Source organism: Silurus meridionalis, chromosome 14, assembly GCF_014805685.1.
Source record: "Silurus meridionalis isolate SWU-2019-XX chromosome 14, ASM1480568v1, whole genome shotgun sequence".
Lineage (NCBI taxonomy): Eukaryota > Metazoa > Chordata > Actinopteri > Siluriformes > Siluridae > Silurus > Silurus meridionalis.
Genome location: NC_060897.1, coordinates 14669428 through 14696907, shown reverse-complemented (window position 1 = coordinate 14696907; position 27480 = coordinate 14669428). Strand labels below are relative to the sequence as shown.

Below are 27480 nucleotides of genomic sequence, written 5' to 3'. Positions count from 1 at the left end.
TTGTAAGAGACACTATACCTGTGTACCCTTACACATCTCGCTTTCATCTGCTAAGTCCTTCTCAACACCTAATATTCAATGAGGTTTCGGTGGATTAATGTCTACAGTCCAACAGGGCTTGATATATACTCCCTTTAGCAGTAACTAGTTAGAACTGGATTGGGGTTATGGTTATGGAACTGGAAAATATCTGGAGCACCTGTTACGCAGCCATCTGTGTGCCCTGGTTCACTGCAGCCCTATCCAGACCACATTTTGGCTCTGGCACTCTGGGGTGGAGGGAAAAAATAAAAATTATGTTATCTGCAGTAGCAGAGGTTTAAATGAGCACAGCCGACATTTCCAGCATGCTGCTTCTTGACTTGTGAAAACTGGCAGAAGGGCTCACCTGTTCCCTCAGCGCATGCATTTGATGCTCTGCCAATTGAACTGCTATTGAGTTTGAATCTTCCATTTTATTGACATTAATGGATACCACTGACTGAGGACTGTGTAGGTCCGTACAGAGTGAGATTGCATGCCAAAATAAGAAAAAAAAAGAAGAAAGGAGATTTGCATAAGTATGTTGGTGATTCTCTTTGTTTAAAAGAATCCTGACTTTAACAGTTTGCAGCTTCAAATGATTCAACACAGTGCATTAGCAAGAAACACACATTAGCAAGAACCAGTGAATAGAGTGAATATTTCTCCGCCCAGATATTCAGTCTTACTTGGAGTTCATCCTGAATAAGTGAGAATTGTGACTTAAACCTTTGAATGAATTTGTGAAAAAGTGCCAATTTTTCTTTTTTCTTTTTTTTTTAAAGCAGTGCAGTTTGCACTGGTCTGATGAATTGATGGTTGATGCATATATGGATTTGATTCCTGATATCGCTCCTCAATAGCCCCCACACCAAATGAGACAAAGTTTTGTAATAATTAATATATTTTTGTATATATACCTCACTGTTTACTGCACTCTCGTTTGTTGTCCTTTCATAGTTGTTGTTATTGTGATGCTTATGTTCTTGCCTCCACTTGAATTATGTGACAGAGAATGATAATGCACATGAGCTTTCATTTCACTCCTGCCACAGCATGTTATTCAAAGGGGAAAAAAAAAAGAAGGGGAAAAAGAAAACAGGCAAACTATATAGCCTCACTAGCACACACACACACACACACACACACACACACACACACACACACACACACAGCATCTTAGCACCCACAAATCAGCAATATGTGTGTGATTTTAATTTGCTCATTCCCCCACACTCCTGCTGCAGACTCTCCCTAAACCATGTCTCCATCTGCCACAAGCTATTAATCACTGATTCAACTATTGTTGTTGAAGTGGAAGTAAAATTATGACTTGAGAGCTACTTCCTGCTGCAAAATTGCAAAAATGTGAAAAAGGCACTTTTCTTCTAAAGTATTTTTTGTGTCTTATTTAATCATAGTGACAATTAACTTTACAAACAAACCCATATGGCTATTTTTTCAGTAACTATTTCAGTGGCTATTTATCTGTAAATGAATTCACAAATGTTAAGATTTTTTTCTCTTGTGATATACAGTATGTTTATTAGTGCCATCTAAAAGATGGAGAAATGACTAAACCATTCTTTTTATTTTATAATAACCAGTAAATTTCATGCCTGGTCAATACACACAAATGTTCAAGTATATTTTTTCTCATATAAATTACAACTTGTAAATCCAAAGTCATGCATTTCATGTTATAAATCTGGAATCCCAGCATTTTCAGCCTTATTCCTTTTGGAGAGAGGACAATGGCATGATAATTGCTATGCATTTAGGCTGGCTAGCATGTCCCAGACATCTATTGTCCTTGGCTTTTTATGCATAATGATTCCAAAGGTTTAAAATAAATGGAGCAAAAAGCAGAAAACTACCAGTGATTGGTGATCTTTTGTATGGAAAGCATTGCTAATTAAAAAAACAGCTTGGGTGGTAGGCTTAAATGATATTAAAAAAAAGAAAATATAACGTGAGCTATCCGTAAAAATATGCAGCTTTCAAAATTCCAGTTTCTAAAAAACTGTTCTACATGGTACAGCACACCTGCACAACGTCCTTAACTGCAAGTATTGCATTGCAATAAAAAAAAAAAAAAAACTACTCATGCTTTTAATAAAGTAGCAATTTATTAGCATAACTCTAAAACAGGTGTATGCCAAGCAAATTAAAGTGGATCAAACATCATTTACATGAACTGGAATAAGAGTGGCTGGTATTAAAACCACAGAGAGCTGAGCTCAGGAGAATGCCTGGAAATAAACATAAGTAATACATGTAAAATGATACAAAAACATATTTTATTTTGCATTTTGTGTTATTTTATTTCATTCATAACATCTGATCCTCATCACATCCTACGATTAAATAAATACAACCCACATGAACAACAATAAAAATATACTAAGTCATACAAAATGACTCTCCTGCTTAGTTCTACCTGCACTACACATTCCATAGAGTTACAGCTCTTACAGAATTTGGCATGCAATTGCTGGTTTCACTGTTACGCTGCCTTTATTTTTAGATAATCAATCTGCTGATGGTGCATGTTTGGCCGTCTTTGTTTACACTGAAGAAAAACACAGGCTTCATGCATGCTGATGTTGGTGACTCGCTAAATCAACATAATTTCTCTCTTTCTACGCACATACAGAACACACAGAATATAGCCGGAATAGCTAATTAAAATAAATAAGATCTTCGCAGACATAATCCTTTACATTTGTTTGCATGCATATATCATATAATATTCTCCATGAATAAACTAGATGAGTTGGAATTGTGAAGTTTGTGATTATTCATCTTACTAAAATCCCTGCAGCTGCAGCCACTTACTCTAAAATTGGATATGGCCATTTTAGCCTATGTATGACTATGAAATGAATTTGTGTTCGAAAAGCTTACGCATCCCACAAATACATAGCAATCTGAAAGGCATGCAAGCATGCGAAAACCTTGGAATTAGCAATCAAAATGATTTCAAAAATGTAAATTAGTATTACATTATCATATATGTTTAAAGCATTACAATGCTTGAATATATGAATTTTTTTTATTGTTAAAATTTTTTCTAAATGTATACCACATTCAAATATATCAAACTAAGATTGTATCTCACAGTGTCAAACATTTTTGGCTCACTACCATGTGCGTCCCCTTCACAAAAGTTCTTAAACCCTTCCTTAATAGCAGCTCAGCCGTTCCAAAATCCACTTGCAGCACACTTCATTCATTATTTATCAGCTGTAACAAGTGGAATAATAGCAGGGGGTCCTCAAGGAGATGTTTAGAAATATATGCTGTTATAGTCATCTCACTGCACATCTGTATTGTGGATCAAAGAGAAATAGCTCTCTGAACTGGATTCAAACGGAGACATTCAAAATTCAAAGAAATAGAAGAAAAACTGGTTGAATTTGAAATTAGATAATAAAGGAGCCATAATAATGTCTGAAGGTAATAAATATTAACACCCACCAATATGTAAATTTTATGTTCCTTAATCTTAATCAGTGATATAAAATATAAATAAATAAATACATTAATAAATAAACAAACAGTATTTTATTAAGTAAAATTTTATATATGTAATATACATATATATGATATGTAAAACGAATAATAATAATATTAATAATAATATTAATATTAATATGAAGAAGAAAATAATGAAGTTTTGAAGGTTCACTTAGAAATGAAAGGTCTGCCAAAGATATGAAACGTTTACCTGAAGTTAGAATTAAAAAAAAGATTTTCTCTGAGAGATGTTTAGGACATACATTTTTTTATTTACAGTAGCTAGTAGTTCTCACATCTTTATTACAGTGGCAAGGAAAAACTCCTCGGGGTGGAATGAGGAAAAGACCGTGAGAGGAACCAGACTTAAAAAAGGAACCCATCCTAATTTGGGTGCCACGTAATGTCCATTTATAATAGTTTTTTCATTTGTTGAGGTGTGCTGTTCAGTAATTGGCAATAAAATGCAGAACTGTTCATGCAAATTGTAGTCCTAAGCCATTGTAGCAGTTACATTTACAGTCCAAATCCATCCTTCTAGTTCTTGAGTTGTTCAGTAACTTCGTGGATTTTAGGCTGGTAATGTGGAACCATAATTAGCTGCACAGAGTGAATTCCAATTAGAGAAACTCCATTCAAGTGTAGGGTGTTCGAATGAATCAGGCAGATGCGAAAATGAAGGGACAGGATTGCATGTTACTCTTCCCTCAGCTCAGGAGCATGTTTAACTCGAAAGAAGAGGAGGGATGGAGGGAAAGAGAAAGAGACAGAGAAAGAGAGAGAGAAGAGGGTAACAGGGAGAGAAACACAAATTATCCTTGTTATCCTTAGGTATCCTTATTGTTGCATAAACGTTTGAGACACTGTACATATGGGTGCAGGTACATCTCTGGCAAGACTCGCTATGGCAGCATAACTAAAAGGGAGAGCCAGAAGGTAACACAGGCATGAGGGATCTCTGGGATTTAAGATGGCCCACCGTACAATTGTCAACAAATCTGAGGGGCTTTGTAAGAGTAAGCTCTGCCCGCTGCTGTAATCTTCATTATTTGAGGTACCAACAAATAGCCTGCACCTTATGTTTAAAAAAGAGTTTGTGGATCATAATGGAACAAAAGTTCACTCAGGTATTGAGGAGTGACACTATTTTACGGTGGCCGAGAAGTGCAAAACACATTAAAAAATCCGAAAACAAAATAACAAATTCAAAAACAAAACAACAAATCCAAAAACAAAATAACAAATCCAAAAACAAATTAATATATCCAAAAACAAAATAACAAATCCGAAAACACAAGTCAGACAAAATTGGAAAAAGTAAGTATAGTTTGTGAATGGAAACTTACCGATCATTGGACGAGACACCTGTCATTCACCTGTATATCTCGAATGACAGGTGTTTTGTCTAATGAGCTGTAAGTTTCCACTCACAAACTATAACTACCTCTTCCGGTTTGTCTGAATCGTTGCAAGAAACACATTGGCAAATCCAAAAACACAACGACAAACCGGAAAAGGTAGGTATAGTGTTGTGAATGGAAACTTACCGATCATTGGACGAGACACCTGTTATTCAAAATATACAGGAAGTGCAACAGTCCCCCCCACCCCCCCTTTTTTTTAATTTATTTAATTATTTATGTTTTTATTAAGCAATTAACCATATACAAACAACATGGCAATAACAAGTACAATTTACATTACAACACACAGAACAGGTGCATCAAAATACAAAGATATAAACATATATTTAGGGGAAAGAGGGAAAAAATTGATAAATAAATAAATACAATTTATAATAATAATAATAATAATAATAATAATAAAATGTAAGTAAAAAAACTAATAAACAGGGCTATGGCTATGGTTTATTTATTGTACAAGAAACAAAAGTTATAAGATTTTATACTTCCTGTATATTTTGAATGACAGGTGTCTCGTCCAATGATCAGTAAGTTTCCATTCACAAACTATACCTACTTTTTCCGGTTGTCTGACTTGTCGTTGTGTTTTCGAATTTGTTAATTTGTTTTCGAATTTGTTTTCGGATTTGTTAATTTGTTTTCGGATTTGTTAATGTGTTTTTGGATTTGTTCATTTGTTTTCGGATTTGTTATTTTGTTTTGAAATTTGTTAATTTGTTTTTGGATTTGTTATTTTGTTTTTAGATTTGTTAATGTGTTTTGCACTTCTTGGCCACCGTAGTATTCAATGTTTTAGCAATATTTTTAAGGTGAAAGATGGCTATTTTGGTAATGTTATCCATATGAGCATCGAAAGGAAAGGCTAGCGTACTTTGGTACATTTTGTACCAAGTCAATGAATCAGTCCTGTGCACATCCATCACCATCTGGTTTGGAGCAGCAACAAAACAGGATAGGAACAGACTGCAGCAAAAAGAACAGCAGAAAACTCCCTTGCCCACTCTCCAGGACTTGTACTATACAAGAACCAGGAAAGGGTTAGGAAAAATCACTAGTGACCCTTCACACCCTGGACACAACCTCTTTGAACTCCTCTCTTCTGGCAGGCGATACAGAACTTTATGCCTCAGGCAATCACCCTCATTAACAACTGACCTTAATTATATGCCCTACTTCATTTCTATAAGTATTGCATTATATATATTATAACAGTCACTAATCACTTCATCCCCATACGTTACACACACTATTACTGCTATATATTGTACAAAAGTAAACTCTTATGTGATGCACAATACTGCTATTTTCAGTGCAATGCACTTTTACACTTTATGTACATTACTGATCTGTTAAATACTCTGTATATTGTGTTCTTATTTAATCTGTATTGTCTGTATTGTCTCATATAGTCTGTATTTCTTGTATAGTCTAAGCTAAATGTTATTTATGTATGCACTTTCGAAAGTCACCAACAGCTGGATCCAAATTAATTTACATTTACATTTACATTTGCAGCATTTAGCAGACGCCCTTATCCAGAGCGACGTACAAAAGTGCTTTGAGTCTCTAGCAATGAATAAATCTACACTGGTACGCCAGATTACAAACTTAATATAAATATAACTTTTGAATTATACAAAGCAAACTTGGAAAGTGCTAATTTAAGTGTTTAAGAAAGAGGTAGGTCTTCAATCGTTGCTTGAAGATAGTCAGGGACTCCGCTGTACGGACATCATGGGGAAGTTCATTCCACCACCTTGTGATGAGGTCTCTGGGGTGGTGTGGGAGAACTTGGGCAGATTGAACACAAATCGTGCAGCTGATTCTGATAGTGATCATCTTAATAAGTTATTTTCTTGCTGTACATGATGAGAGAAAGACCATTCAAAAACCTGAGACAGGAGAGAGCCTTGCCCTGAATCCCCACAACATTTTCTAGTCTAGCAAAAAGAATATTATGCTAATAACTGCCAGCTTGAAGAATGTAGGTACATACCCAGTGCTAAGAGAAGAATATAATCTTTTAGGTTAAACAGGGTTAAAAGCTTCTGGAAATATCTATTTAAAGAAATATAGGTAAGAAGAAATACTCAATTATATGCTCTAGAGAGTGTTGTATGTGAAAATTCTAGGAGATTAGCAGTTTCTGAACTCAAACCAGCCCAGCTGGTACCAACAAACATGTCATAGTTAAAATCACTGAGAGCACATTTTTGTGTTTGATCTGAAAATTAACTGTATATAAATATACAGCGGGGCAAAAGAGTATTTAGTCAGCCACAAATTGTGCAAGTTCTCCACTTAAAAAGATGAGAGATGCCTGTAATGTTTTTATCATAGGTACACTGCAACTATGAGAGACAAAATGAGAAAAAAAAATCCCAAAAATCACATTGTCTGATTTTTACAGAATTTATTTGCAAATTATGGTGGAAAATAAGTATTTGGTCAATAACAAAAGTTCATCTTAATACTTTGTTATATACCCTGTGTTGGCAATGACAGAGATCAAACGTTTTCTGTAAGTCTCCACAAGGTTTTTACACACTGTTGCTGATAGTTTGGCCCATTCCTCCATGCAGATCTCCTCTAGAGCAGTGATGTTTTGGGGCTGTCGCTGGGCAACACGGATTTTCAACTCCCTCCAAAGATTTTCTATAGGGTTGAGATCTGAGGACTTTTTTGCCCCACTGTTCTTTCAGATCCCTGCAACACCAACTGCTGGGCCCTTGAAGAAGACTGCTTAGTATTAATGAGGTAATTATTAGGGCTCTGGATAAGCCACCAGCCAAAATGCAAATGTAATATTTCATAACATAACAGACAGCTGTGCTTTGTTTTTTCTTAAAACATCAACCAGCACTGGTGGGCAAGTGTTTGGGTTTCATAGGGTTTTAATTAGTCCCAAATATGTGTTGCTTAAAATAGATTGTTATTATACATTTTTATATATTTTAAAGCCTCAACCAGCTTGATCGTCTTGTCACAGCCCAACTTAAACATCATTTCCTAGCTAATGTGTCCTTTAAACATGGCTAACACAAACTAACTTTCCCACACTATACAGCACAATCATTCACTTTCATATTTATATCCAATTACACATTGAGATGTAAAGGATTCTGGTTTATAGTATACGCTGAACATGTACCTTACTGTTTTTATTGGTTTTGCGTTGTTTTGACTTTTGACTTTTGCTTATTTTTGGATTTAGAAACCAATTCTTGATTTGTATTTGTGAATTGTGTTTCAATTCAAGGAAAACCTTTTTCTGGCTTTTAAAATTTCCAGTGTACTTGTCCTCTCAATTTATTTTTCTATTAGTGCTTTGACAAAGCAGCCCTAAAGGAGAGTAAAGGAATTGCTGCAAATCTGAACCACTCCATTGAGAAAGCACTCAAAGATGAAATAGCTGATACTAAGATATCAGATCTTAACCCATTTGAAAACAAATAGGAGTTTGAACCAATGTGTTTCAGAGACCTTTAAAATCTATAATGAGATATCTATAACTTTTAAGAGTGATATTGCAAATGTGCATGTTGCTAGGAGCAAGTATATAGAAGCTGGCAAGCAGTTTGGAAGGTACTTGTCTCCTGCTATCCCACGCTAAATTAGAGCATAGTATACATGCTATAGTGTTTAAATTTTTGTGTTGTGTGTGCACGGTTATAGCAAACAGTTCTTTAACAATAATGTTTAAAAGGTAGAAAGTAAATTTTAATTGTTCAATGCAACAGTATAATGTGTCTTTGTAAAACAGAATTATAGGCTATAATTGAGCCTATAGTGACAGTATTCAATACATTGCTTACTTACATGCATTACTAAGCTAACGTCCAGCACTGATTATTCACACCTGTCTTTAACTTTCATGTGTTTTCAAGACCAGTTTGTTTACCTGTTTCCGGTGAATGTGGCTGGAATTACACTTTGCACCCTAATTAGTTCTCCAAGACCCATACCAGTGATATACACTGACCAGGCATAACTTTATGACCAACAATCAGGCATAACATAACGACCACCTGCCTATTATTGTGTTGGTCCCCTTTTTTCCTGACCCATTGAGCATTAACTTCCTCAATTTAAGCTACAGGAGCTACACAGGCCAGCCTTCCTCCCCAGGTGAATCAATGAACCATGGCTGCCCATGACCCTGTGTACTTGTCCTCTCAGTTTATTTTTCTATTAGCGCTTTGACAAAGCCCTAAAGGAGAATGAAGGAATTGCTGCGAATCTAAACCACTCCATTGAGAAAGCACTAAAAATGAGCTGATCCTGCATCAGAAGAAAGCAGTAGTAAGGTATCAGATCTTAACCCATTCAAACACAAATTGGAGTTTAAAACAATGTGTTTCAGAGACCTTTAAAATCTATAATAAAGCATTGACACTGTGGCTTGGAGTGGCCTAGCACATAGACACTTATTGTCACTTGCCTATATTTTCAGAGCTAAGTTCACAACTGATCTGTCTGTTATTCATATGCTAATGTTGTGCTAAAATATGCTAATGTTCATTAATTAGTTGATTTGAAAAAATTGCTTTCATTTACAGCCCATTTGTGTAGCCTGTTTAAAGAATGTGGATTATTCATTATTTATTGTCTCTAATAGATTCAGTTTAGCTCAGGCTGTAACTAAACACAGGACACAAACAAAGTGAGCAGAGAAAGTGGCATACCATAACTTATCACAGATGTATACTAATAATCCACACCAATGTGATATAGAATTTTTTTTTTTATGCTACCATTTATTGAAATTTTATCTGCAGCCACTTGATAGAAAATGTCAGGATAGATGGGCTAAATGTGAGTTCATTGGTGTTTGACACTTGATTGCTCACTGAGCAGTTGTTCAGTCTCATATAAATAGGTTTCCTCAGCACCCACCTCTTCTAGAATAGGAATATATGCAGTATACATTACACTTTTTTCTTTTTTCGGTGTCTAACACAATGCATTCCATGGTGCATACCATGTTACCTCAACCCTCTCACCTTTTCAATAGGGCATTATGGTTAAGCAACATCAAATTGTAGTTTATAAGGAATGGCTTTCGGGGCACAACTTTGACCCAGTAAAAGAAAGAAAATCCTCATTTTCTAATTAAATTTCTTTTCTGAACATTATGGTACAAATGTTGATAATTCACTCAGTTGATATTTGTGAATGATATACATTTAAAACTGATCAAAAAAATATATATGAGGAATGTCAGAATGTCTGAAAAGATTAGTCCAATTTGGCGTACACAAGCATTTACACACAACATTACTGAAACACTGATAAATGTGTCCAGACTTCATTAAATGAAATTAGATACACATTGACATTGTCCTTTATTGTGTTTTGCACACTGATACATTTATTAAAAATCTTGGAGAAACAAATATTTTTATCACCATAATACTTACATTATTTAAGCAACTTTACCCTTGCATTTCCGTATCTAAACTTTTCCCTTGTTAAATCTGAATGCATTGTTAGCGTTTGATCATATTTACATAAATTGGAAACTTTCAGTAATTATATTAACTTGTTTTCTTTGAATAGACTATTTACTGAGGAAAAATATAATTGAATTCAAATATTCAATCTAAAATTGGTTAAAAATGATTTTCAGAATTCAGTTAAACAATTGAAAAATCGTTTTTTTGTTTTTTAAATTTTCCTAATGACAATTTCAACACATTTATTCACTTACAGCATTTGGCAGACTTCTCCAGACTTCTACTACTCCAGATCAACTTACATTTATCTCATTCATACAACTGAGCAGCTATGGGGTTAAGGGCCTTGCTCAGGGGCCCAGTAATAGCATGGCTAGGATTTTAACTAACAACCTTCGGTTCCAAAATCCAATGCCTTAAACACAAAGCTACCACCACTATGTGTCTTTCTCATCGTTCTGCATGCTCCCTTTTAAGAGTGATATTGCAAATGTGCATGTTGCTAGGAGCCAGCTTCAGTATATAGAAGAAGACAGATGGCAAAATGTTCACTTGCTGCCTAATGATGAAAAGATGATCAGTGTTATTCACTTTATCTGGTCAGAATGGTATGTCATAAGGTTATGTCTGGTTGGTGTATACATGTTCAGTAAATATTATGTAGATTAGCTTGTTTCAGACAAAATTCATACATCATAAAAGAATGATTGATTTGTGATTGATCAGTGGTCATAATATGATCTGCTCATGTTGTTGTGCTTTGGTGCTGTTGCAGTGTTAAACGTTTGTGCTATTAAAACCTGTTCTACACTCTGATTTTACGAGTCATTAGGGTTGTATTACTCTTCAGACAATAAAACAAGTTTTCAATTAAACCCTAGTCTGATCTATAACCAAACGCATTATCATGGTAACAAACCCTCAGAATGCAATATTGTTGTAGCAATAGGCCTCATCTCTCTTTTAGTAAAGCATCCCAATGTGGTTATAGTAAATATAAGTACTCATGAGCACTGTTCAACCGTTTAAATTAGTGGACTAGAACTAACTGTTATTAAAAAAAAGAGAGGTATAAATCACACTGCAGATTGAGCCATACTGGAACAGTCACTTAAAGAGTGCTGAAAGTGCTGAAAATGTTTTGACCAACATGAAAAAGGTGATGCAGCAAATGGACCAAGCTTGTACACTGCCTGAGCGAGGCTTCCAGCGGCATTCTAAATTGAATAAACTTTCTTTCGGCTTCTCCCGTTAGGGGTCGCCACAGCGGATCCTCCGCACGTTTGATTTGGCACATGTTTTACGCTGGATGCCCTTCCTAACGCAACCCTCCCTAATTTATCCGGGCTTGGGACCGGCACTGAGAGTGGCTGGGGATGGTTCCCTGACCGAGAGCGCTGCATCTTAACCACTAGACCACCAGCATTCTAAATTGAATGACAGCACTTATTTGTCTTAATTCATGGTTTATTATTGGCCTGCATTCTTTATCTTTCTATATCATTAAAATGAATTGATTGAGTTTGGCAAACATTTACTTTTAATGTTTGGAGCTAAACAAAACACACAATTGATTTAAACTTAGTGTAATCTGTAGGGAAAACGCAGTAATGTACTATATGCTTAGAAGCTGATCGATTGAGGTTTATATTATTTGGTCTTTTGTTGGCACACAATCTGGAGCACAAGCAGGATACAAATGCTTTTCGGAATGTACATGATTTTCATGACTAGAAATTCTGTCATGTAAATGCTCATGAAAAACTATTTTTTAAATAAATCTGCTTACTGAATTAGGCACAATGTTAGCTCCACAGCAAATATAGTTTAAAGGGCTGAGAGAAAGGGATCTGGAGCAAGTATCCTTATTACCTCAAGCTCACTTTAAAGAATGTTTCTGTTTATGTGACTCTATATTTCCAAGCCTCAGTGATTGATGCGAAGCAGAGCATAGTAATATTGTTAAATTGTGAGTCACTTATTAAATGATCTTGATTGTATAATCTAAAATGAAGTACATATTATTGCACAGTCTGTTAAAGAATTCAGCGAAATTTTTATTGGGATCATCTCGTAACATGTGACAAGTAATAATCATAAAAGCAAGTTTATAGTTTAGAGCAGTGATCAAATGTCTCACTCTTCTTAAAATTAAAGATTCAGTTAAAAGTTCTCACTAGTCGAGATTTTAAAAGACACAAAAAAGAAGTATATCTTTTGGAGACCAGTTTTTAGCACCTGTCAAATGATGAAGTTTCAACATTCAAGGGTAGCTGTTCATTTTTAGATCATTAATATCATCTAACATTCACAAGAGCCAGAATTAAAATAAGAGGAATGAAATCAATTTTATTTACTTTAGGATTTAAGATATTTTTAGAGGGCTTATTTAGCTTTCTCTGATTACTGATGGATTTGGAACACTGTATGAGATGCAATTACATACAGTACTGTATGAGATGAAATTTAAATGATTATGAATTTCTTTGGTTTAACAAAGGCTTATGAACTTAGAGCTGAGCACTGCTTTTTGCAAAAGATTAAGATGCTGATGTCAGTGCCACCTGAAGATGCAGCTCATGCAATCAAAATGTTTCTAGACTCATTAAACAGTGAAGAAGAACGCGAGGAAGCAGGTGCTCTTTTCTTGTTTCACTTCTGTCGTGATATGGACTTATTCTTGACTGAAATGTAAGATATAGAAAAACTTAAGTTTAATATACAATTTAATTATTTTAAATAAAACCCTTGTGAAACAGACAGAATCAAGGTATGGCAGGTTATATTGCAGTATTTCCAGGGTAAAAGGTGTGTTAGAGCAAGGGAAACCACCAAACTGGCACGCACACACACACACACACACACACACACACACACACACACACACACACACACACACACACACACACACTTTGATAGGATAATGATGCTAAAACTTGACACACACAGCTACAGTGCACCTTAACAAGTTTGGAAAGATATGCCCAGACATACAGAATGTCAGAAGAAAAGTGACCCTATTCCTAGAATGAGCAAGACCAATCTGTAACTGTAACCTTTCGAAACACAGCATTTGCACTTTCCTTTCCTATTTTTTAATATATTACAATTTTCTTTCTTTATTCTACAGACTCTTCTCTTCTCCCAGCCACTTATATCCCTCCCTCGCTCACTTCTCTTTGTCTACTAGGGTGCAGTCTTAACTTTCTAGCATCACTCCTCTTGAGATTGCTGTAGTGCCTCTGAACGCTGCAGCTGAGGAATTGATTGGATGTCTGAGTAGTACCATGTTAGAATTCTTGCAAAAATATTCTGTTATAAAGGAGACTTGTGACCGTTAATTTTCTATTCTTATTTTTATTCTTTGTGTATTTTCAGATTAAATACAGTCAAGGTACAATTTTCACAGTTCACTTTTGAGATTGACAGATCTTAAGTACTGAGCAGAAGAAGAGTAGGAGTAAAAAAGGTTAAGCAAGACAGGGGCTTACTGAGACAAAGGAAGTCAAAGAAGAAATACAACACATTTAGCATATTTAACATTAAATGTTGGTGTAAAATAAAGTTTAGCAAATGAGTTGGATGAAATTGATTAGAAACAAAAAAGGTAAATATTTACTTCACTCTTATCCTTCATCCTCTATAATGCAGAATGACAGCACAAATTTAGCCTGAATTGTAATAAAGTCTACCTTTGAGAATATATCTGGGTTGATTCTGGCTTATTTTTGGAATGTCAAGTTATACTTCATGGTCCTGATCATAAAAGACATATCTGGGAAAATTAATCTTATAAATCAGGGCTAAATGTCAGTGTTTATGACAACTTGTTAAGGCTGTGGGATTGTTAGCAATTCTATTTATAGTGGTTTCTGCATTATCGGTAATAGGTGTTTGCATATGAAGTGTTACAGTGTATTATTAACTGCTGCTTAACAAACCCATACAGTTAATAAAGCAAAGCTTTGAAGATATATTAAACTGATGAGCTCTGAACCCACAACTTGAGCTGAATCATGTTTGTTGCAATGGTGAAAATCACAACTCGTTTATTAATGTTAGTGAAATTCTGAATATTTACTTATTCATCTCTTTAGCAAAATGTTGTCATACAACTGAGCAGTTTAGGACTAAGATCTCTTGATCATGAGCCAGCAGTGATAGATCATGACCTAACCAGAAGTCTAATACTGAATCCATGAACACTGCCCTTGTGTGATATAGTAAGATCAGGTTTAGTACCTCTAGTACTACAGTAATAAAAAAATGGGTGTAATGTTTTCTCTTGAAAAAGTAAATACTTTTACAGGAAAAATTTAATACATATTTAAATTTACACTGTGGCTACAACATGCATTAATAATCATTTGTTAAATAATCAGCCTAATAAATTAAATAACAATTTAAATATATTTTATTTTATTCAATGACTTGAAAGTGTTGAAAAAGAAAATGAATTTACTCTGTTATAATTTGTTCTATTTAATACATATATTGACTTGTGCTTTGTTGAAGTGAAGTAACGAGTTTTACGTGATGACGTTTCAACCCGTTACATTTCCACCAATCAGAGATGACGTACCTCTTGAAACCTAAATTCAAAAGTGATTCTACACATTAGCCAACTGTTTTGCTAACTTGTTTTCCTGCACTGTGGCGGAACCTCTAAACTAAAGGTTTTTTTTGCTGTTGTTTTACAAAACATGGAGCTTATGAACGAAGACTTAAAAATGTACTTTTACGAAAACAGGATAGCTACTTATTCGGGGTGGCCGTTTGACGAGGACTGCGCGTGCACGTCGGAAAATGTGAGTTGTGTTACTTTCCGTAGAAATCGCCGTAACAAAGAAGCGGGTGATGGTGATTCGGGCACGGATGTTTGGACAGATGACAGTAAAATATTTGTTTTATTTCAAATTGCAAAGTTAATTATAAATATAATGTTCAGTGCCTAAGCAAACATTTAAATAAAAACTACGAGTTGTAAGTGGGATGTTGCAAAACGTGTCAACGATTGTGATATTCCGTAGATCCATAGATTTGCGATCTATTATATATACCATCCTAATATATAAATCAATAATCTCCAAAATATATAAAAAAAAAATTGTGTGCAATTGCACCTTCCAGATGGCCAAAGCTGGTTTTATTCACACCCCCACTGACAACTGTCCGGATGTGGCCCAGTGCTTCTTCTGCTATAAAGAGCTGGAGGGCTGGGAACCTGACGATGATCCTCTGTAAGTAACACTAATGTCACCACACATTTCACTTTTGATCTCACTATGTCTATGTAGTCCTGGAGAGGTTATAACATTGTCATGACACAATTTGATGAACCAATATAATGCATCCCTAGTGCTGGGTGTTCTGCATGTGTTCTCAATGAATGAATCCTGAAACAGACAGTGGCTTCTAAAATTCTCATGAATTTTATTTAATTCGACAGTATACACTCTGCGTGATCGTAGACAGAAATATTGTAGTGGTTTTTTTTGGAAATTAAAGAGAAGCGGAATCAAATGATGGCTGGAGAGGCCACTGATTTATTGTTTTCCTTCAGCAAGGAGCACAAGTCTCACTCCCCAGCTTGCAATTTCATTCTGCTGAAAAAGACTGTGGAGGAGCTCACAGTGGAGGAGATCCTGAAGCTGCAGAAAGAAAGGCAAAAATTCCACATTGTGAGTAATAACTGATTATGTACAGCACGTTCGGCTGTGCTAAACTGTACATTTTCATTGACATTTCTCTTGTTAGCTGTACTGTGTGATTTTTCATTTCTCAACGCATAATACAAAACCCGTACTGCATATTCATGAAGACAGATTGTGCAGAAGATTAGGTTAGAACATTCATTGATTTTTTCTCCTTTTTAAAGATCCCAGTGAATCCCAGGGAATTGATATTGTGCATTATCATCATATGAAAGATAAACATCTGGACTGAATTGCATGAGCTTTAATCAAGAAGGGATCAGGCTATGGATTTATATGTAACTGGACATTGGACTCAGCACAGCAATGCGTTTTTCCATTTTCCACACTGTGAAAACACTTTATAAAACATGTTAGAAGGTAGTGGTGTCTTCAGCTGCATTCACACCGCAGGCAAACATGCACCAAATATCATTTTTCCTCATACTGTATGTGAGGCATGTGGCCTTTTTCGAAACTCTTCAAAAGTCATCTGGAATTTTCGGTACCAATTAGGGCTGTTTTCATGTGCGTTGCTAAAAATCCCAAAATTCCATACGGAATACTGATGAGCATTTCAGGCTAAATTATTATTCAAATTTCCAATCTGCTCCGTGTAATGTGGCACATTTACAAGATGGGTGTGTGGGGACAAACCAAGTCCAATGTTTCATTTTTGGTTTATCTTTTTGCTGGTTGATAATAATGCATCTGCATGTTTGTGAGGGAGCTCTGCACAGGCGGTCTCATTGGTGTATACTTTCATGATTGTGTGTAATGTGAATATATTCATTAGGGGCCAGAATATAAACAACTAAATGAGTCTTGCAAAATCAATGCAGATGAGGAAACAGACCAATACATTTCTGCTATCAGGCCGTGATATCAATAAAATAGAAAATAAAAAATATATTGAATACAGTCTTAAAAAAATAAAAATATATATATATATATATATATATATATATATATATATATATATATATACTGTATATCAACAATAATATAAAAAAATCAGTGAATATAAATAAAGTTCAATATTAACATTATTATTATTTTTTTAAATTATTGATGTATGTTAAAAACCAAATGCATGACATTGCAGCGAATTTAAATGACAACATAATTCTGTGTTTTAGTGTGAAATGAACTAAACCATGTATAAACAGGGACAATATAAAAACACCTTTAACCAAAATTGTTGATCTTTGCATTTTTCTAATAAAACACAAAATTAGCTTGTGTTCAAGCTGAAATTAGCTAAAATGTTAAATGAAAATATACAAGTAAATGTTAGCAGACTTCATGGAGGCAGAATGGTTTTGACACACACACACACACACACACACACACACACACACACACACACACACACACACACACGTGCACACAATTGTCTCCTTTTTCCACAAGAAATATTGCACAGCAATACAACACTGGCAACACGCACACATGCCCTGGGCTAAGGCTGGCTCTTTTGTTGGAATCTATATGGTCTGCTGCAAAGACAAGGTATTCAGGTGGTGTGTTGATGTGCCATGGAGACAAATGTAGGCCTTTTGCACACAGGGCTAAGTTGGTAGGATATCTATTCTGATTAGATGTTTACCAATGGAGTTGGTTTTCTTCCTTGGTAGGAACCTTTATATACATATCTTGGCCACTGAGATCCAGAGTGGAGGATTGACAGGAGATTTATGTCCAGCACTGTAATAATAGTTGAGGTAACATTGGTTTGGGAGGTGAACAGATCATACTGCTGCTGATCCACTCTTTGCAGTTGCCGTGTTTGAACTTTGGCTTGCAAGACTTGCTTAGGTGTCAGAAACTTTACTTATTGAAAATGAGAGGATCACTTTGGGCCTGTGTCAGCACAATTGGTATCAGTGCAAGAAAGTGGTAACAGTCACTTGGAAAAGAGTGCAGTAGAATTAATTCAGCAACTTTACTCTGAGAACACTTAATAAATGGAGAGACTGATGCACTTCTCTCTACTCATTAATACAGTGGCAACTTCAAATGGTTCAAGGGCTGTGGAAAGTTCTCATAGTAGTCTCCATTGGTCATCTTTGAAGTCAAAATCCTTTTTGCCCCTCTGGGTGCCTGATAGTTTCCAAGTCGGACAGTGTTGCATTTACCGATCATTTCATTTATCCTGCTAATTATATAGAATGTGCTGGTCCATCATAAGCATGCTTCTGCTCAAATGTGCCTGTTTGTTGCGGTTTATTGCTCTGCTTGCATTTTAATAAGGGGTGCTTCAATGCATTATCCATTATTCAAGTGCAAGTTTTGTTTCTCCTAAACATTGTACATAAAAATATATTCAACATTGTGGCCGATTTTGCTAGGAACCATTTTCCAAAACTCTAGCTGTTTTCATTGCTGAATAGGGTATGCCTTTCCTCCAGGGTCATTGTGGTAAAAATCTCACAAGGCCAGACACAATCTGGTTGGTTGCCAGACCCAGAGGTTGCTACACTTCTGTCATAATAGACATCTAGCAAATCGATGATTAAATATTATTTTGATCGTCAATTAAATAAATATTTTTAATTTTTACAATCCTAATTAAACTCTGTCTAGTTGTGTGTGAGCATTTCATGCCGACAGTGACCAGCACAGTCCCTTTTTTCCTCTTCCTTCCTTATTGTGCTGCACATTAGTGCTTTCCAAATAATTTAGGCTCATTATGATGCTGCATCAGAGTTTGCTGTAATTGTAAAGAGTTATCCTGCCAAGATTACTCTGAAATGCTTGAGCAAACACTCTGGAAGAAGGACCACAGACTAGATGTCCTTATATAACTTGGTATACAGCAAGACATTGCTGCTTTAATCAATCAGTATTGGCCTGTAGGCTACTGATGCACAGAACCATACATGCACACAGCATGCTTTTAAGGCCAGTTTATACTTGATGTGTTGCAGCCATCTGGCATACACCTGTGTGTTTTTAAAAGAAAATATAATCCAGCCTTCAGGATGTTTTGGGCGATTGCAAACGAGCTAAAACCTGTTGGATGTCGATGAGGCCGAACTCTGACTAAGAGGCAAAAAAGATACTGTACATACTTTTTTTTGATACCTCAAATTTAATGCATCATAAATATATTTTCTCAAAATGAACATTTCTTTTTTATTCTTGCCCTGGCTACATAGATCAGGTTGGATAAGCAGCCAGTTTAACAAACATCAGGCTCATGTATTATTGATTCATATTCCCCCTGCATATGATTTTGTGTTTTAGCCATTATAATCATATAAGCCCCCCTCTTTTTAGACTATTGGTCTAGGAGCATTTTCACCATTTTAGGTTTGAGAGTAAGGGACTGCATAATCATATTATAAGCAGCGCAGTATACTATTTATGTATGTGTGAGTTGGACAGTAGGCAGGATATGTTTGGTTGAATTGAATCTATTTTTGAGCTACAACAACTAATCGATAATTAAATTTGTGCTCAGTGACTGCGGTTATCGGTTAGTTGGGCTGTTCAAGTTACGGGTTAGCGTGGCAGCAAGATAACCCAGCCAGCTGCAGGAACAGTGTGCATCCCAAGTCATCCAAGGCATAGGAGCATTTAATATTAAAATGCTGTAAGACTGCAAAACCCTGCAAAATATGCAAAGCGGAGCTTGTGTGGCATGGAAGTACCACAGTGATGCACGAGCACCTAAAAAGAAAATACACTGGAGTCACAGATGCAGGTGAAACATTATTATACAAAATGTAATTAATTATATAATCTAGATGCTTATCTTCACAAATAAACAAAATGTCTGTTATATTTTATATAGAATTTTTATTTTTGGTTGTCAACTTGCGATCTGCTAAATACAATACAAATAATTTTGAACACAAATTGCTTCACCTTTTATACTCAAATGCGTTTCTTTTTTTTCTCTCCAGAAATAACCCAGCATGAGTGATTATTTATTTATTTGTTTGTTTGTTTGTTTATTTATTTATTTTTATCATAGGAAAAATACTTCTCAACAAGCAGCCACAAAAAGCTTTAAAATGTCAAAATGAAAGATATTTAAACTATATTATTTATTTATATATAAATGGCCTGAATTACTGTTTTATATAATCTGATTAATTGAGAAAAATAATCGCCTGATTAACCGACTATCAAAATAATGGTTAGTATCAAACACTGATCTATTTAGATTAAAATCCTACCCTCCACCCCACCCCATTCATGGATAAAAAGTTTAATTTCTAACCACACTTGAAGACTTTGAGTGGATTCCTCAACATGCATTGTTTTTTTTGTTTCTTATATAAATACACTATATGGGCAAAACCTTTTAGAAATCTGATCATTACACACTTGTCTATCCTAAAAACAAAGGACCTGGTCTCTCTTTTGTGGCTTATAATAGTAATGCTCTATGGAAGGCTTTCCAATAGATTTTGTAATGTGGGTGGGGGGATTTGTGTACATACATTCACAAGAGAATTAGTGAGAACATACAGGGAGGACTGGTAAGGAGGCCTGTTGTCCAGTCAGCATCTTATTTAATTCCAAATATTTCTAGTGGGGCTATGGGTCAGAGCTCTGTGAAGGCCACTTGAGGTTTTATGTGCTGACCTTGGCAAAGCATGTCTCTATGGAGCTCACTTTCTGCACAAGGGCACAGGCATGCTGGAGCAAGTTTGGCCTTCTTTGTTCCAGTAAAGTTAATCTTGCAGATTTTAAAGTAATTCTGGACAATTATTTGCTTCCAACAGCATATGGGATGTGATGGTGTTCACATACAGTGTTTGTGTCCATATAGTGCACTTGTTATAATGAAACAGACCTGTTTTTAATTATATTAATGAACATTCTCCACTGACCTTTGCTCAACAAATGAACAAAAGCTTCATCTATTTATTCTGTAATTAGATGCCAGCTGTGTGCAAAACACCTGTACTGCATCATCATGGAGTAATTATATTTTTATTACATTTTTGTGTGTGACATAACTTTAGTAGATATTTCTGGTTGAGATGCATGCAAAGGGTAAAAAAACTGTTTTCAGAAAATATGCTCTAATAAATTATATCTAGTAGAAAATGTGAAGTTAATGTTTTGAATGGTTTCCCCATTAATATATTGGGAGTTAAGCATTAATGCTTGCAGTGTGAAAGTAACATAGTAGGCAAGTCATTTCCAGATTCACTTACAAAATGTATCAAACATTGGCTGAAGCTGTTTAACCAGGTTTCATTATTAGTACTTTGATCTGCAGTTCTTCAATGGTCTATATTAGAGAACTACATTAAAGCAAGGAGGGCGCTTTTAGTTATAAAGAAGCTAGCATCTGCACAGCCCTGCTTATCTTTTAATCAACGTAGCAGAAGCCTCACTTTGTACATCAATTATTGTCTATGAATGAGCAAATCCCTGACTAACCCGAATGTCTTTACCAAGTTCCTAAAAATGTTTTTGCACTTTTAATTTATCCACCAGCAAATTTCAGCTAGGTGGCCGGGAATTAAATTCACAAAAAAATCACAGTTAATGAGTCAAATGTGTTTCTAGATCAATAAAAAGAAGAAAAAACATTTAGCTCAGGATTCAATATGAACACTATGATAATCACTTTTATCACTTTTATTTGAGGACAAACACGGTCAATTGTATACAGCAATACAAAAACAAACAAAAAAGCAATATTCTAAATATAATAGATAGATAGATAGAGAGATAGAGAGATAGATAGATGTACGTAAAGCACAATATGTATGGAGAATAAGGAGTATAAAAAATACAGTATGTAATATGTACATTGTATGTATAATTGTACAGAAGTTATATACAGTGTCTATACAGTGGTCTAACGGTGTAGTGTAGAGTTCAGTAGTATGATGGTGGATGGGGTGAAAAAAAGCTGTCCCTGAACCTGCTGGTTCTGGTGTGTATGTTCCTGTATCTCCTTCTTGATGGAAGGAGGTTAAAAGGTTTGTGACTGGGATGCGAAGAGTCCTTGATAATGTTGTGAGCTCTGTGCAGGCATCTTCTGTGGTGAAGGTGTTTAATGGCAGGTAGTGTTTAATGCCATTGATGCGTCGGGCGGTTTTGACCAACCTTTGCAGGGTTTTGCGTTCACACACAGTCGAGCCTCCGTACCATACAGTCAGGATGCTTTCGATGATGCAGTGGTCGAAACTCGTTAAAATCCCTGGGGACAGATGAGCTTTCTTAAGACTCCTCAAGATGTACAGGCACTGTTGAGCCTTCCTAACCAGAGCTGAAGTGTTCTGGTGCCAGGACAGATCCTCAGAGATGTGAACTCCCAGGAACTTGCAGCTAGAGACTCGCTCTACATAAGTTCCATTGATGTTGACTGGGAAATGGCTTTGACTTTTCTTCGTGGCTTTGAGGGTCAGGTTGTCGGTGGCACACGATGGTGTCAGGCTTCGGATCTCTTCCCTGTAGGCCGATTTGTCGTTGTTGCTGATCTGGCCGTCCATGGTGGTGTCATCTGCATACTTGATGAAGATGTCAGAGTTATACAGAGGAGTGCAGTCATGGGTGAACAGGGAGTAAAGCAGTGGGCTCAGAACACAGCCCTGTGGGATGCCAGTGTTCAGAATGAGGGTTGAGGATACCTGGTTGCCCAACCTAACAGATTGAGGTCTGTTCGTTAGAAAGTCCGGAATCCATCTGCAAGTGGGGGTGCTGATGACTGAGACGGACTTCAGAGTTCATCCACGGATTCTGATTAGGAACTACAATGGATAATTGGATAAAGGAAATATAATGTGATAATTGTGAAAAATGTAAAAAAAATAAATAAATAAAAAAAAAAAAAGATAAATTACGTCATGCTATGTATTTATAGACGATAGGATAGAAATTGCCAGTATTTTTTATTCCAATGAAAAACTGAGATTGAAACTAACTGATTTTATATTTGTTCTAAACTTCTCTTTTTTTTTTATATATTTTTTTGTTTTGTGGAAGTGTCAAGTATCAGGTTTTGCTAATGGTTATCTCTCTATCTCTCTATCTCTCTATCTCTCTATCTCTCTATCTCTCTATCTATCTATCTATCTATCTATCTAATTATTTAGTAATTTGTATGCAAGGCTAACGTCTTTAAACATTACCCCTCAGGGCAACTTTACTTCCCTGATGCATCTGGCAGGGAACAGATTCTGTAGCTTTGCACTTTAGTTCATTAAAAAGAAGAACAAAAGCCTTGAGATAGATGTGCATTATCGTGATCCTGAGGGAAATTGCACTATTGCGTTGGAAAGAACACAGTACAGTTCACACAGGGGGTTATATAAGGTATGTAGTTGGGTCCTTAAATATTTAGACAGTGATACAGTTTGTGTAATTGTGCCTCTATACAGTGGATTTGAAATGAAGCCATTAAAATGTGATTGAAATATAGACTTTAATTCAAGAGATTTTACAATAGAATTGCATTAAACCCTGCATTGTCTTTCAATTTTACAGGCTTAAAAGTACATGTACAAACTAACAATTATAAATGGAAGGATTATTTTTAATACTTCAATGCAAAACCGGTTGATGGGAAGCCTAAAGCCTAGAACGCAAATACATTTTAACTGCATTGATTTTATTAACGCATGATTAATGCTTGATTTTATTAACGCTTGATTAATGCAGCGTGCATTTGAATGTTTTAATTAAAACAAATAAATACAAATGATTTCGCAGTCTTCTATATTTAATCACTGAACATTTGGTTTACTGATGCCCCAAGCCTCATATCAAGCACCAAATTCCACGTTGATGCACACACCGTCCGTGTGGTTCCCATTGTTGTCCTGATAATTTACTTAATTTAAAACACCATAATTACTTTAAATCATTTACGAGAATATTTTGTCTTTTAGTCTGTTTAGTGTGGTTTTACTAATAATAAACATACAATTGCATATAGCATCTATGCCCATGTTGATGGTATGTAAAGTATGTAGAGTATTAAAAGCTTTAAGGTATATTTATAACAGATAAAAATGTGTGTTTAATCACAAGTTTACTCATTACAATCATGCGATTAATTGTGATTTAAATATTCCAATCTATTGACGGCTCTAATGGATATATTTAATGTTTATGAAAGGTGTCAAGCTGTGTTTTAAAGCTTTTTTTAAATATTCATTACCCGTCATCTTCAGGGAAGTAGAAAAAGAGAATCTGGTTCAATATAAACTATCTATTTGAGGAATCTTCACTGTTGTATTTTTCTGCTTTCTTTCACCACTAAACGAAATAGGCTTGTGTTATGCTTTTTTTTTCTCATCCTTTTTTTGTAGTTAAAATCTATAGTAGCAAGAGTTAAGCTTATATACACAAAAAATGTAAACCATTTGAAACGAGTCTATACATGGTATGGTCTGGCCAGAAGGCCTGCATCGATCAGTTGAATCAGGTCTTTTGCAGACATTTTTAATCTCTCATTTTTCATTTCGGCTTCAAGCCATTCAAACCACTGTGTCTTTTTTTATCAAAAGGAAATGGCATTCTCCATGCTGAATGAATTGACCCATGGCTCTCGCATCTGTAGATGCTACAAGCTCACTTTCTCTGCACTTGATCCTGACACATTTGAAGAAAAGGAATGCCACAATGCCATTCAACACTGTTATTATAAACTGAAGTTAAAGTTTCGTAGCCTGGGTCCGTGCCGCTTTATCTTCTTAGTGCAGGAGAGCCTCAGGGTTGCTGCCTCAGCCCGCTGTTGTAAGGTCTGTTTACCTGTAACCGTATAGAGTTCATGGACACCACCACTGCAATCGGACGTGCAACTAATAATGATGAGACTGCATTCAGGAGGTAGATTCTCTACCTGTCCACACCTGGCACCACACCAACAATTGGCCACCAAATGTCAGCAATTCTAATGACCATTTTAATACAGATTTAAACAGAGAGGCTCAGACCAGTCAGTTATTAGCCAGCAGTGTAAGATTCCCAGGCTTTCAGCTGTCAAGCTCTCTATTTTAATCCCTGAACATCAGTAACATCTGCAAAGAAGCACAGCAGCAGCTGTTCTTTCTGAGGAGACTCAAAAAACTTTGAGCCGCGCAGCAAGCATGGTCAGCTTTTACATGCACGATAGTGTTTTGAAGGATGGGTGCATCACAATCTGACCTCACACAACTAATATTATTGGATAGTGAGAACTGCATTAAAATACATTGCTATAAATCTCTTACAACTCCAGCAGGCTTACAGGAAACATTGCCACAATATCGCTGCTCACACCTCTTGAATCAAGAATAGGTTATTACCCCATGCCATAAAGATTTTCAACATCAGGCATTAACGGACTCTGGCTTTTCCATTTCTCACTTCTGATGAATGAACCTCTCATGTAACTGCAACAAGAATCCATATATAGCAAGCCCTATTTCATTTTGTACATGCTACTAAACTATAAATGTCTTAAAGCGTCACTATATCAATGGCCCTACATTTTTGTTAAGTAAACCAGTTCAATCCATTCATTTATTATTAGCCTTAGATTACTGTGGACTATCCCCTATGTGTATGCCCCTGGGAATCAGTTGTTTCTATAGCAACGGTCAAGTATTAGATCTAGATCATTAATATAAACTTTGGGATTCTTCATGCAGTTGGCATTGATTTTCTGAGCCATGCCATACTAGAAAATAAATCAACACCTTCTGACCATTTAGATCCATAAAATCAACACCAGTGAGGAATAAAAGAATGTCAAGTGTTACCCAGGACAAAGCCTACATGATGGCCAAAGCAATGAGTGCTCTGTTGTCAGAGTATAATTTCCCCAAGCTCACATTTTTCTTAGTCCATCCAGCAATTCCATCCAGTTTCAGTGTTTTAGGGTACCTTTTTGAAAAAGAAATATATATATATATATATATATATATATATATATATATATATATATATATATATATATATATATATATATATATATATCCTGTTATATAATATAAATATGTTGTGCCTTTTTTTTTTTTTTTTTTTTTTTTTTCCTCACAAACTACCTGCCTTTTGTTAGGTGGCATTGAATTAAAAATTCAGTACATTTTATAACATTGTTACAAACATATTCACACCTGCATAATCACTGCATCTTGTATTCATTCTTTTTTTGATTCTGTGTTCATTTTTAGAAAAAGGCCTGCAAACATGTCATTGAGAAGTTTGAGGAAGCAGCACAATCGAGAAGAGGTGACATCATCAAACTAGCCATGGAAGGATAAAGCTTTGTGGCTTATGCTTCAGTCATATTTTAGCTCTTTGTTTATCAGCCATGGACATACTATGAAACTCTGCTAATTCTTGTGTATACTGAATATTCATCTTTAATAGAATAGCATTATTCTTCACAGCTTCTTAAATGCAGTTCGATTTAAATCCCTATTATTAGAGAGGCAGATTAACCCACCTTATTTCCTTGTCTATATCTATACTGCAGAATTTTCATTGATAATACAGCTAGGTGCTGTAATTGGAACTGAACATTTCATCCCTTAAATTGAATGTGTTTTCGTTAATAGTCTTCACTCAATTTTCAATGTTTTCCAGCTCTGTAATGAATACAGCTAAAGCTTTCATGACTCGTCATATTGTACCAATTCTTCATTCTTTTTTTATTCTAATTCATATTCACTCACTTGCACTACTTATTTGTATAATTTTTGTGTGTTTGCAAAATTGTTGGGCTGGTTGAAGTTTGTTTCTTTTGTTTGTGTCAATAAATGTTGCAATGTTTTTTTTTTTTTTTTTTATCTTTTTGTTCTTGATTTGGACTGATTAGAATTCTATTTTACACAAACATGATCAATGATCCTTCTTGGCTATTATAGTGGGCTTTGATGTAATCAGAAATGATCATGGAAGTTGTTAATTAAGATTCTCGATTAACGTCAAGATGGTGCAGGTGAAATAAAGACTGCGGCGTTACCGGTGTATATTAACTACAAGCTAATGAATGAAAGCAGCTTAAAGCAGTAAGATATGGAGCTTTAAGAATATTCAGAGGGTGCAGATCAGGGATTCTTAAACCTTTTTTTGCCATCTTAACTGTATAAAGTAAACTTCAGGGACCTGATCAGTATAGATTTTCTAGACAAACTTTTGAAATATTTAAATATTAGACTTATTTTTCAAATGTGCTTAGTAATAGGTAACATAATTTCTGTATAAAGCATTGAGGGAGAATGCTTCACAGAATTATGCCAAAATGATTAAGATGATAAAGGAGATTTTATACAGGTTTGGCCGTACATGGAAGAGAAAATATCATCCAGTTATTATGAGGTGAATGATAGAGCACATTTATGATGGGCTATAGAGGATGCATAGTGTTTTAAGAAAGACATGTAAATTTGATTTAAATGC

At 35.4% G+C, this 27480-nt stretch overlaps 1 protein-coding gene across 3 annotated transcripts; it reads left to right on the top strand.

Moving 5' to 3' along the window:
• The first annotated feature begins 15001 nt into the window (after positions 1 to 15001).
• Positions 15002 to 26850, top strand: LOC124397005 (baculoviral IAP repeat-containing protein 5-like). 3 transcript variants are annotated; one of them, XM_046866436.1, is made up of 4 exons: positions 15002 to 15228; positions 15551 to 15660; positions 15984 to 16101; positions 16299 to 16447. In XM_046866436.1, the coding sequence occupies exons 1-4, from the start codon at positions 15124 to 15126 to the stop codon at positions 16344 to 16346; spliced, it is 381 nt and encodes a 126-aa protein (XP_046722392.1). In that variant the 5' UTR covers positions 15002 to 15123; the 3' UTR covers positions 16347 to 16447. The 3 variants fall into 3 exon arrangements, with proteins under 3 accessions (XP_046722392.1, XP_046722391.1, XP_046722393.1); XM_046866435.1 differs by lacking the exon at positions 16299 to 16447 and adding an exon at positions 26250 to 26850 and having other exon boundaries at positions 15005 to 15228; XM_046866437.1 differs by lacking the exon at positions 16299 to 16447 and adding an exon at positions 26250 to 26850 and having other exon boundaries at positions 15221 to 15313.
• The last annotated feature ends 630 nt before the right edge of the window (positions 26851 to 27480 follow it).